Source organism: Gasterosteus aculeatus, chromosome 16 (genome assembly GCF_964276395.1).
Source record: "Gasterosteus aculeatus chromosome 16, fGasAcu3.hap1.1, whole genome shotgun sequence".
Classification (NCBI taxonomy): Eukaryota; Metazoa; Chordata; class Actinopteri; order Perciformes; family Gasterosteidae; genus Gasterosteus; species Gasterosteus aculeatus.
The window spans coordinates 19,606,669-19,618,881 of NC_135704.1; the positions used below are offsets into that span (position 1 = coordinate 19,606,669).

Consider the following 12,213-nt stretch of genomic DNA (forward strand, 5'->3'; position numbering starts at 1 on the left):
TCAGATTAAAAGTGGGAATACAGGAGGAGAATAAAAGCGTTGCTACGGTAACGAAACCAAACACCTCGGGAAGGAAAAAGGAAAAAACAACGATTCCCGAGTTCAGTGATGATTATTTGGCTCCGATGCTCCTGGAGCCGCTTATATGAAACATATGATCAATAAATATGTCTTCATCAAAGGCAGAAACCTGTTGGAATGGTGTAAAACGTGTTTATTGGAATCCACATGTAACGGTATGATGTTCCCTCACAAGGCTCCTGGGTTTGTTAACAACTAGAAGTAATGAATCTGAATCCACAGAAAAAAAACTCCCCCGGTGCCAAAACAGTTCCTTTTCTTTGGTGATTAAACAGACAGAGAAAAAGTTCTCAGATTTAACATCAAAGTAACGAGATCTAACCAACTGATCCAGAATCAGCTCCGCATAAAAAAAACAATGAGAACAAACTGGACCTCAGGTCCCCCCCACACCCCTCCTACATTCACGCACCCGGCCGGCCCCGGGGGCCCGATGCCGCTACTTGTCCCCCGCGTCCTTGGCCAGGCCGCGGATGGACAGGTCGTACACCACCTCCTCGATCTTCTTCACGTCGTACTTGAGGCCGTCGTACCGCTTCCTCAGCGGGTCGTTCTTCAGGTTCAGCAGCCGGAAGCCCGAGTCCAGCTCGTTGATGAAGTTGGAGATGCGGAGCGGTCGCGTGTAGTCGCCCGCCGTCACGCTGTTCACCGCCAACCGGGACTGGAGGAAAGACACTACAATAAGCGGAGGACTAGTTTAACACACTATAGCATAAGTTATGAGACGCTAGGATACCGAACAAGATACGACAATACGTGTTACCCAGAACCAACCCAACCCTCATTGACGTGATCATGGTGATACAATACCAGCTGTACTACCAGCAGTAATAACAGCAGTAATAACAGCAGTAATAACAGCAGTACTACCAGCAGTACTACCAGCAGTACTAACAGCAGTACTAACAGCAGTACTACCAGCAGTACTAACAGCAGTACTACCAGCAGTACTAACAGCAGTACTACCAGCAGTACTAACAGCAGTACTAACAGCAGTACTAACAGCAGTACTACCAGCAGTACTAACAGCAGTACTACCAGCAGTAATAACAGCAGTACTAACAGCAGTACTACCAGCAGTACTAACAGCAGTACTACCAGCAGTAATAACAGCAGTACTACCAGCAGTAATAACAGCAACACCACCTCCAGGAATCCACACTAATAACATGATGAAAAGCAACAACTCACCAGCTCACTGGCCATGATGAGCACACCTGCCAGGTAGTCCTCCACGTCCAGGTGGAAGCCTTTCTCCCTCACCACCTGGACTGATGACAACAAGGAGTTATTGATCCCGTCCATCATCATACAGCATTCAAAAGAATAAGGACAATACAGATCTAATCATATTTCCTCATTCAAATTGTGTGTTTATATGAAGAAGATAAAAAAAACACACAATTGAGTTATTAAAACAAAATAGAAGTAGAACATTTAGAATATTTGATGCTTGACTGGCTTCAGTGGGATAATGGAGAATAAATCAAAGCTTTTCTGGATCCTTGTAGGTCAGCTGCTATAACCAAACAACAACGTCCCTCTTCTCTTTAGTTCCCATCTTAACTCTCGCTCACACAAAGGGGAACCTACTGCCGAGTATCTTGGCCACTTCCTCCCGGACCACCAGCGTCTCCGTCTCCAGGTACACAACGAAGGCGGCGAGGAACGCCAGACGCTGCAGGACGAAGCGCCAGTGCTCGTGGAACCTCAAGAGTTAACAGAGCAAAGAGAGTCTTAATTCAACATGTTCCTAAATGTGACTTCATTAAGACGCTGTAGGCCAACCAACGAGCCTCCTGTGCTCATACTGAGTGAAGTACTACCTACCTGTAGTACTGCTCCACGGGGAACTTTGTCTTCAGCTCGCCCAGCTGAGTCCTGACCGTGCAGAACAACTCCCGCGCTTTGGCACATTTACTGGGAACTGATGAGAGAAGATCAATGATAAAAACAACAGAATTCATCAGAGTCCAGACCAAAGGGGCTAAACGCTCACTTTCTTTGAATCCGGACGGCTGGTGGACACTTTGCAGGACTGTTAGGATTTCCCTGGCAGCCTGCTCCAACGTCTGGACCACCTTACGGATCTCCTGCAACAACGTGGGGTTTATAGATGCAACACATCAGCTGGTGCATTATCACAGGCAACTTCCGTTCTGCATGTTGAGCCTTGAATTATTAATTATTATGCAGCAAAACGAATTCCTCTACGTGCGAAACCTGCTGCGCAATGACAGAAGTTGATGCAGCGCACTGGTTCATGTGTATGGCCAACTAGCTTAATGTTGTGGATTTTGAATCACACGTTTATTTAAAGATAAACATTTTGTGTAAAAGTGCTCCATCAATCAAAGAGAGCTGCACGAGGTCGGCTTTCAATTCAATTCGTTTCATTTTGTAGAGCAAAACTACAAATTAGCCTCATGTGTCTTTACAGTCTGTCCACATGAGACGTCCTCGGTCCCGAAACCCTCACATCGCCACAGGAAAACTCCCCAAAGTCCACTTATTTCTTAATGAAGTCTGGCGTCCAACACCTCTGCGTCTCCCAACAAGTCGTCGTGTGAATTATATTTGAAGGGAAAGTAAACCACCGACTCCGGTCACCGAAGCGCGGCTCCACGGCTAGCGGCTGGCTAACGGGCCCCGGGAGCTAACTCCGTTAGCAGCCTCGCTCCTGCCCACCTCTCGGACGTCCTGGTCGGCGCTCAGGGAGCCCTGAATGTAGCTGAACATCTCGGTGACGGACATCGCTGCTGTCGGTCAGGTCGGGCCAGCGGACTAGCTAGTGAGCCAAACTAGTGGGTTAAGCTAGTGAGCTAAACTAGTGGGTTAAGCTAGTGAGCTAAACTAGTGGGTTAAGCTAGTACACAAAAAAACATCAACGTGCAACAGAAGCGACGCCGCGCTGCTTTGAGTGGCGCGTGGAGATGATGTCATCATACGTCACATTCGACAATGACGCTGCGTTCACGGCAAAAGCGAAGCGAATCATCGGCGCGAGGAGATTCCATCACGTAAAGTCTGCAGACGCGTCTGGTCGCGAAGCGAGCGAAACGAGCCAAGCGAACAAATCGCTTTTTCGTCCGAAGTCGAAATATTTCAACTTCGCTTCGTTTCTGGCGTGAACGCAGCGAATATACAATCAATAATAAATAAATATTGATGATGTACAGATCTAACGTTACATTTGTGTGAGTGTGTGGTTCGGTTTCTCTCAAATAAACTGATAATTGAATATGAACATTATCAAAGTGATTTCGGGGGATATACGAAACATTGGATTTCTAAACCTTATCAATAAGAAGAAACAGCGGCAAATAAAACACGTGTTACAGAAGTACATGTATTAAGTTATGAGACAAATGTCAGAAATGGATAGTTTTGTTGGTTTTATTGTGGAAAATGAATAAACGTGCTGCATTACGCGATTCACCCTGTTGGTGGCGCTAAAGCAGCGTGTTGCTAATGCTGCATTTACGTGCTGCTCGAAAAAATGACTCATTCAAAATTCAAGCTATTTGTTGTGTTTTCAGCTGATACTTGTTGAGGTAGCGTGTTTATTGTGTATGTTTCATCACAGTGACGTCACAGAAGTGGGATAAAATAACAAAGACGAATACATTCATTCATTTTCTTTTTTCATTGGATTATAATTATATCTAAAAATTTCAGAAAGTCAGAAATCGGTGTAACTAAATAATAGTTACTCCTAATTGATTATTTATCATTTTTAAAGCAACATCATGAAAATAAAATAGCGTGACATTAAGGGCTCTATGCAAACAAGATAATAACTCATGCAAACAAGATATTGACTTTGTACTCATCTCATAATGAATTTACTAACATCCCATGAAACTCTTTTCTATTCATAAACCTACAATCAACCACTTACTTTCTGATGCAGTGCTCAGACGTCCCACGGGCCCTGAAGCCGTCTCGGCCGCCTGCTGCTCGCTCGGCGCTCGTCAGGAGGTGGAGAGCGTGCTGAGGAGCCTCCTGTCAACAATGCGGCTCCTCCTGGATGCAGAAGATGACTGCGTGGATTCATGAGCAGAGACTGCAGGGTGAGTGCGTGAACCATGAATATCATATTCATACTTTATCAAGTCTTCAAAGTGGCACTTAATGCGATAAAAGGGCGCTTTCCCAAATTCATCTCATGGTTATTGGAGCACAAGTCACAAGTTCTCATTTCTCAGGGTGTCAAAACACGACGTCATGATGAACGTTGATGGTGACGAATGAGCCACGAGAGCCTCCTTTCGACCAATTAGATCAGAGAATTTTAAATGGGGTTAGATTGTCCGACCGTGATGTGTTATATATTTAAGGAAAAGTGGCACATCTGATGATATTGGAGGTGCATGTTCTTACTGCTATGAGTCTGTTGTTATTATTATTGTTATTATTTATGGTAGAGGACCTCTGTGTGTGTGTGTGTGTGTGTGTGACCTTTAACCCCGTCACTCTGACCCTCGATAGTTAGTGAGTTCAGGATGATTCTTTTGTAGAATTCATACTTTGTTGATTCTTCTCTGGGTTAAATGCACTTATTGTTAATATCCTTTTTAAGGGCAAAAGCCTCAGCGTAACAATACATGTAAATGTAACGCAGTAAAGTTTGACTATTTTATGTCCCTTGTGTTTCCTTTTATGTTCATAAACCTCCAGAAAGGATCCTCATATGTTATTATAGTAACAGATCCAGCCATCCTTTAAAACGGGTTCATTTGGGAATGTGATTTATATCATAACTAAATAATAGTATTTGATTCACTAATATTTAAATGTCTTTATTTGTGATCTTAGATTAATATGACGGACACAATATATTCTGTTGTTGCTGTTGTTAATACCAGCCGTCTCTAACTGCCATATTTGAAAGGTTATAGAAACACATGCTGGCATGTCAGAAGGAATTTGACTCCAAGTAAACACAATAATAACTAATAAGACTTCAAAGAAAACCAAGGAGTGACGTCGCCATGACGACGTCCTCTTCTCACAAACCGTCCGTTGGAAACTCGTCAGGTGTCTCTGCCTCTTTGACTTCGGTGTGTGTGGACGGAGATGAAGGAGGCTGTTAGACTGATAAGCTCCTGCTGCAGGAAGCAGACTTGTTTCCTGCAGCTCCACACGCTTTATTTGTGTAGTCACAGTGTGTGTGTGTGTGTGTCTGTGTGTGTTTGTGTGTGTCAGTTGACTCTCGTGGGAACAACAATGTCAAACACACTCTGGTGTGTGCAGCGAGAGGTTTTATCTCATCTCATCTTCCCTCCCGAAGGAAGGAGAGCCTCACCTGGTCTGATCTGGTGTGTGTGTGTGTGTGTGTGTTGTGCTCATGCACGAGTGGCGTGCACGTAGTCAGAGCATCACTTCCAGCTCGGTGGATTAGGAGCTTAGAGACGTGCTCCTCCAGCGCTTTACTCACAAACAGGACTTAAGCCCTAATGGATTCCTCTCATTAGAACCTGGGGGGCTCGTGGTCATTGAGTCTCTTCAGGTTTAGTTTGTAATCATTTTGAGTTGTTCATCTTGTTGTTCTGGTTACTTTGAGGTCCACCATGTTACACGTTACATCTGGATCTTTATTCTCCAACACACTTTGTTTTGATTGTATTATATTATTTCCCCTCATGGAAGCGGCTCTGTGAGCTTTCATTCTTTAACAGCCTTTAAAGCCACAGTGACGCTACTAGTTTCCTGGTAGCCTGATCCCACATTTACAGAATGTCACCTCTCGTTCCTCAAAAGGCCAGCAGGCCTCACGAGACCGGACCGCCCTCCCTAGCACAAGAACGCAGATTGTTCCCCAAACCGGCCTCCAAGAGACCAATCGGGACGAGTCCCTCGAGAGGCCCAACAAGCAGAGACTGTAGGAACCTGAGAGGTCCGAGAGGTGCAGTAGAGACTGTGAGGGCTACACCTGAAAGCATTACACCTGAAAGCATTACACCTGAAAGCATTACACCTGAAAGCATTACACCTAAAAGCATTACACCTGAAAGCATTACACCTGAAAGCATTACACCTGAAAGCATTACACCTGAAAGCATTACACCTGAAAGCATTACACCTGAAAGCATTACACCTGAAAGCATTACACCTGAATGCATCCTCCCTGAATGCATCCTCCCTGAATGCATCACCCCTGAATGCTTCAGCCCCCTGAATGCATCACCCCTGAACGCATTGCCCCTGAATGCATCGGCCCCTGAATGCATCGGCCCCTGAATGCATCGGCCCCCTGAATGCATCGCCCCTGAATGCTTCCTCCCTGAATGCATCGGCCCCTGAATGCATCACCCCTGAATGCATTGGCCCCTGAATGCACCGGCCCCTGAATGCATCACCCCTGAATGCATCGGCCCCTGAATGCATCGCCCCGGCTGCGGTCCAGAACCTTCCAAGCGGCTTCAGGAATGACCTCCTGCTGTCATTAAAGCAGCTGTGCTCCGGGGTTCTGCGCTGGAAAGTGAGAAGAAGAGAACAAACGGCTTCATCACGAGGGGAACTGAATGTGTGAAACGTGGAACCTTCGATCGCATGACAAATAGTTCTCTGATAGAAAAAATATTGTTTGGGGAATTTACAAGAAGGTCCGTTCAGTTTTTACATGTTTTAGAAATAAATGTGAGTAAATTGTAATATTATTATTATCTGACATTCAGCCTTTGCTTCTTTATCACACATTTAATACTTGAGGGTTTGTATGAAGTTAATAAAGCGCTTTGAGTTTACAGATAATTAGAATCCCTTCTCTTCATCCTGAAGGTTATTTCATTGGGTTTAAACGTTGCATTCGTTGTCTTTGGCTTCTTCACAGTCCCATGAGCACATGGAGCCCCGGTGCATGCTGGGAGCTCTCAATGCAATACCAAGCCAGAATAAATGAATGTAACGTGTCTATGCTTCAGGAAACACGCCGATGACCTGTTCTTCATGGACGACCTCCAGGATCCTTTCCTCGTGTGCGTTCACCTCATCGTTGACCCCGGCCAGGGGAAGCTCCTGCAGCGAGCGGCCGATGGCGTTCTGGCGTGGGTCCACCCCGAGCTGCAGCTCCTCCGGGTTTCGGAGCGGGCCTCCTTCTCGGGGCCCAAGAGCCGTCAGAACGCCGGTCAGCCGGCCCTGGCGGTCATCGTCTTCCTGCGGGACGGGAACGGTGGCGAGGAGCCGGCCCTGATGCTGCACCGCGTCCTGCGAAGGCCGCCCTGGAGCTACCACCACACGGAGAAGGTCAGCAACGCCCACCCAATGCTGCCGCTGTCGCCCTGCAGTCAGGACTTCTTCACGCTGTCCAGTGGCACGCCGCTGTGGGCCGTGCGGCAGATCAACTACGGGAAGGAGGTGGTGCGGTTCACCGTGTACTGCCGCCAGGAGAACTACGTCCACATGGTGCGCCTCTACAAGCTGCTGCTGCAGCGCGGGCCCACGCAGAGGAAGGAGGACTTCTGCTTCTTCGTTGTGTACTCCAACCATGAGATGGAGGTCCAGTTGTCTTTCAAGAGGCTCCCGAGGGGCCAGAGGCCCGTAGCCCTGGAGGCGGCGGTGATGGAGGTCAGGGTGCCGGATGTTGGGGCGCTGGTGGCCCTTCTTCCTCGGCCCTGCTGCCCCATCAGTGACGCCCGCTGGCAGACGGAGGACTATGATGGAAACAAGATCCTGCTGCAGGTGAGGAGCGGGAGGGGGAGTCTATACACTATATCGCCATATATACAAGTATGGTGATAATATCGTGACTTAAGTATGGTGATAATATCGTGACTTAAGTATGGTGATAATATCGTGACTTAAGTATCATGATGATATCGTGACTTAAGTATGGTGATAATATCGTGACTTAAGTATCATGATGATATCGTGACTTAAGTATCATGATAATATCGTGACTTAAGTATCATGATGATATCGTGACTTAAGTATGGTAATAATATCGTGACTTAAGTATCATGATAATATCGTGACTTAAGTATGGTGATAATATCGTGACTTAAGTATCATGATGATATCGTGACTTAAGTATCATGATAATATCGTCACTTAAGTATGGTGATAATATCGTGACTTAAGTATCATGATGATATCGTGACTTAAGTATGGTGATAATATCGTGACTTAAGTATGGTAATAATATCGTGACTTAAGTATCATGATAATATCGTGACTTAAGTATCGTGATAATATCGGGACTTAAGTATCATGATGATATCGTGACTTAAGTATGGTGATAATATCGTGACTTAAGTATCATGATGATATCGTGACTTAAGTATGGTAATAATATCGTGACTTAAGTATCGTGATAATATCGTGACTTAAGTATGGTGATAATATCGTGACTTAAGTATGGTAATAATATCGTGACTTAAGTATCATGATAATATCATGACTTAAGTATCATGATAATATCGTGACTTAAGTATGGTAATAATATCGTGACTTAAGTATCGTGATAATATCGTGACTTAAGTATGGTGATAATATCGTGACTTAAGTATGGTGATAATATCGTGACTTAAGTATGGTGATAATATCGTGACTTAAGTATGGTGATAATATCGTGACTTAAGTATCATGATGATATCGTGACTTAAGTATGGTGATAATATCGTGACTTAAGTATCATGATGATATCGTGACTTAAGTATCATGATAATATCGTGACTTAAGTATCATGATGATATCGTGACTTAAGTATGGTAATAATATCGTGACTTAAGTATCATGATAATATCGTGACTTAAGTATGGTGATAATATCGTGACTTAAGTATCATGATGATATCGTGACTTAAGTATCATGATAATATCGTCACTTAAGTATGGTGATAATATCGTGACTTAAGTATCATGATGATATCGTGACTTAAGTATGGTGATAATATCGTGACTTAAGTATGGTAATAATATCGTGACTTAAGTATCATGATAATATCGTGACTTAAGTATCGTGATAATATCGGGACTTAAGTATCATGATGATATCGTGACTTAAGTATGGTGATAATATCGTGACTTAAGTATCATGATGATATCGTGACTTAAGTATGGTAATAATATCGTGACTTAAGTATCGTGATAATATCGTGACTTAAGTATGGTGATAATATCGTGACTTAAGTATGGTAATAATATCGTGACTTAAGTATCATGATAATATCATGACTTAAGTATCATGATAATATCGTGACTTAAGTATGGTAATAATATCGTGACTTAAGTATCGTGATAATATCGTGACTTAAGTATGGTGATAATATCGTGACTTAAGTATGGTGATAATATCGTGACTTAAGTATGGTGATAATATCGTGACTTAAGTATGGTGATAATATCGTGAGTTAAGTATGGTGATAATATCGTGACTTAAGTATGGTGATAATATCGTGAGTTAAGTATGGTGATAATATCGTGACTTAAGTATGGTGATAATATCGTGACTTAAGTATCATGATAATATCGTGACTTAAGTATCATGATAATATTGTGATTTGGAGCCTGGAGCAAGGTCACATTCACTAATTTAACTATCTCACACACACACACACACACACACACACACACACACACACACACACACGCACACTCTTTGCCGTATCACTTTCAGAAGGGATGTGTGTGTCCGGGCAGATAAGCAGTTCTGAAAGTTGAAGCCGATTAAGCAGCACTGCATTACTGGGATTGGAAGCTAATCTGGTGTGACAATCGACCATATGCATGATGCTAAAATGCTAAGCTAAGCTGCCACCTGGCCAGTCAGAGGATCCTCTCAAACATTGTGACTTCCCTTTGGCCCACATTATGTCTGAAAGGGTGTGTGAAACAAGTTAGCTTAGCTTAGCACTGATTCTGGAATCAGAGGGAATCATTAAGCATGAAGTCAGTAGCACCTGTTAGCTTGGCACAAATAATAATAATGCATTTAATTCATGTAGTGCTTTTCCCAATGCTCAAAGTCCCTTTTCAGAACAGTTTGTGTTAATTCCACCATTCACACCCATTCATACACCGATGACGGCAGCTACCACACACAGAGCCACCGGCCCACCGTCAACTAACATCCACACCGTGGAGTCGCAGCTACAGGAGCAACGTGGGTCAAGTGTCTTGCTCAGGGACACATCGACATGCGCGTTAGCCGGACTTGGGATCGAACCGCCAACCCTCTGATTGGAGGACGACCTCCCACTCACCACAGTCGCCCAAAGATTGTGATCAGAGGCAAACGGTGACTTAGCTTAGCTTACCAGAGGACTGTACGCGTATATGCTTAGCATATGAAGGATATCCAGTTTCCTCCTGAAGTAACTATCACACACTAAAACACACACATTTAAGCAGCCAAAACAAAAACAATGTTTTAAGCTTCAAATATTAGGAAATAATTAAATAGTATGTTTCATCCTTACTGACTTTTACCCCACAAGTTCGGAACTGACCCAGCTCATCCCAAAGCATCCCCTGCTTTAAGGTCTGTTTGACTCTAATGGATCATTACTAAAGGAAGACTTGAAACTAGAGACTGAGACCATAAACTCAGGTTTACAATGTTTACTGAGGGAATAAATCCAGAGAGAAGTAATTTTCTCATAGACGTCTATGGGAGCAAAGGAGTCGCCCCCTGCTGGTCAGGAGAGAGAATGCAGGTTTAAGACATGAAGGTTAGACTTCACTTAAAGACCCAGAGGTTGGGACCTGGTACTAACAGACCTGGTAACAAGCAGTCTGCACTTAATAGAGACTCAGTTCTCACCTTGTTTGCTCTTAAATAGCCTTCGTATACTGACACTTTGTCCCTCAGGTCCGAGGGTCTCGTCCCGTCTCTGGCTCGGCCTCTGCTCCCTCCACCTTCCTCCGGAGCTCCGCCTCCGATAGGAACTGCCGGCACCACCATCGGTCCACGTCCTGGCACCGACTCCAGCACCCTGTGGTCCCCAAGGACCAGCAGGAGCAACAGGACCAGGGGTCCACTGGGAGGCCCGATGGTAGGGGCCACAGGTCGGGCTCCGTCTCCACCCACTCCTCCCCCGGCCCCCTCCACCGGAGCCCCTCCCTCGTCCCGCCCTTCCGTCTCAACCTGGACGCCCTGATTTGGGCCCAAGAGACGGACGTGGACACGGGGGACGTGGTGAGCCCAGTGGGCGTGTACCTCAGCGTGTTCTCCGCCCGTGTCAAACCCGCCCCCCCTCCAGGAGACATCAGAGCCTTCCCTCTGTGGGGGCGCATCCCAAACCGCCCGGCCTGCACCTCGTTGGGGGGGGGCTCCACCCCCTCTCTGAGCGACGGCTCCTCCCACCAGTCGGACTGTTGCAGCGTCATCAGCGTGCGGGTGGAGGAGGAGCAGGAGGAGGAGCAGGAGGAGGAGGAGGAGGAGGAGCAGGAGGAGGAGGAGGAGCAGGAGGAGGAGGAGCAGGTGGAGGAGGAGGAGGAGTTCTACATCTGATGCTCCCTCTCTGTTTGTGCTTCATGTGTCGTAGGTCAAGGTTCAAACCTCCTTCTGAATGTAATGAACTTTATTGACACAAAGAACACGTTAAAGAAGATTTCTTTAATTTTTCTCTACTAAAACACGATTGAAGTCTGTTAAGAGTTTATATACGACATATTTTCATCATGTGTAGGAAATTATTGGATCCAATCCAAAGAGGCAGAACCAAAATAAAAGACTTCAGCGCTGCGGGAGGAGAGCGGCAGCAGGAGGCGGAGCTTTGGTTAGCGGTTAGCTGTAGCAGTTAGCATCTAGCCAATCAAACCAGAGTTTAATAATAATAAGTTATACAACCAGTTGAACAAAGCTGAAAAATGAACATTCAACTGGGAAATAAATAAAGATAATTTGCGTTACCTGCAGGTGAAAAGGAGAAATTGTCTGATTCTATTTATTTCTTTAAGGAGAAAGTAATCAATCAGAGCCTTTAACTGTCAAATGAACGATCAAACAAATCAAATGCATAGAATTAAAAAGGGAATACAAAATAACAAATGACCAAAATAATACAACAGCAGTGTTATTTTCATGACTAAACGTCACATGTCTACTGTGTCATCGTCATGATGAAATGCAGCGTTCTGATTGGTTCATTCAGCGATAACGTGCAGATGTTCACGTTGACCGATCGGT

The 12,213-nt window shown here is 44.9% G+C and overlaps 2 protein-coding genes across 3 annotated transcripts; one reads left to right on the forward strand and one right to left on the reverse strand.

Annotated features, from left to right (window-relative positions):
* Positions 1–193: 193 nt before the first annotated feature.
* Positions 194–3,143, reverse strand: tsn (translin). 2 transcript variants are annotated; one of them, XM_040201348.2, is made up of 6 exons: positions 2,770–3,143; positions 2,081–2,174; positions 1,912–2,008; positions 1,675–1,790; positions 1,273–1,352; positions 194–742 (listed from the first exon to the last, which is right to left on the reverse strand). In XM_040201348.2, the coding sequence occupies exons 1-6, from the start codon at positions 2,833–2,835 to the stop codon at positions 521–523; spliced, it is 675 nt and encodes a 224-aa protein (XP_040057282.1). In that variant the 5' UTR covers positions 2,836–3,143; the 3' UTR covers positions 194–520. The 2 variants fall into 2 exon arrangements, with proteins under 2 accessions (XP_040057282.1, XP_077947127.1); XM_078091001.1 differs by having other exon boundaries at positions 1,912–2,174; positions 2,770–3,100.
* Positions 3,144–3,994: 851 nt separating this feature from the next.
* On the forward strand, positions 3,995–11,950 carry fam124a (family with sequence similarity 124 member A). Its single transcript, XM_040201347.2, has 3 exons — positions 3,995–4,154; positions 7,008–7,764; positions 10,894–11,950. Exons 2-3 carry the CDS (start codon positions 7,033–7,035, stop codon positions 11,533–11,535), a joined length of 1,374 nt encoding a protein of 457 aa, XP_040057281.2. The 5' UTR covers positions 3,995–4,154; positions 7,008–7,032; the 3' UTR covers positions 11,536–11,950.
* Positions 11,951–12,213: the final 263 nt, after the last annotated feature.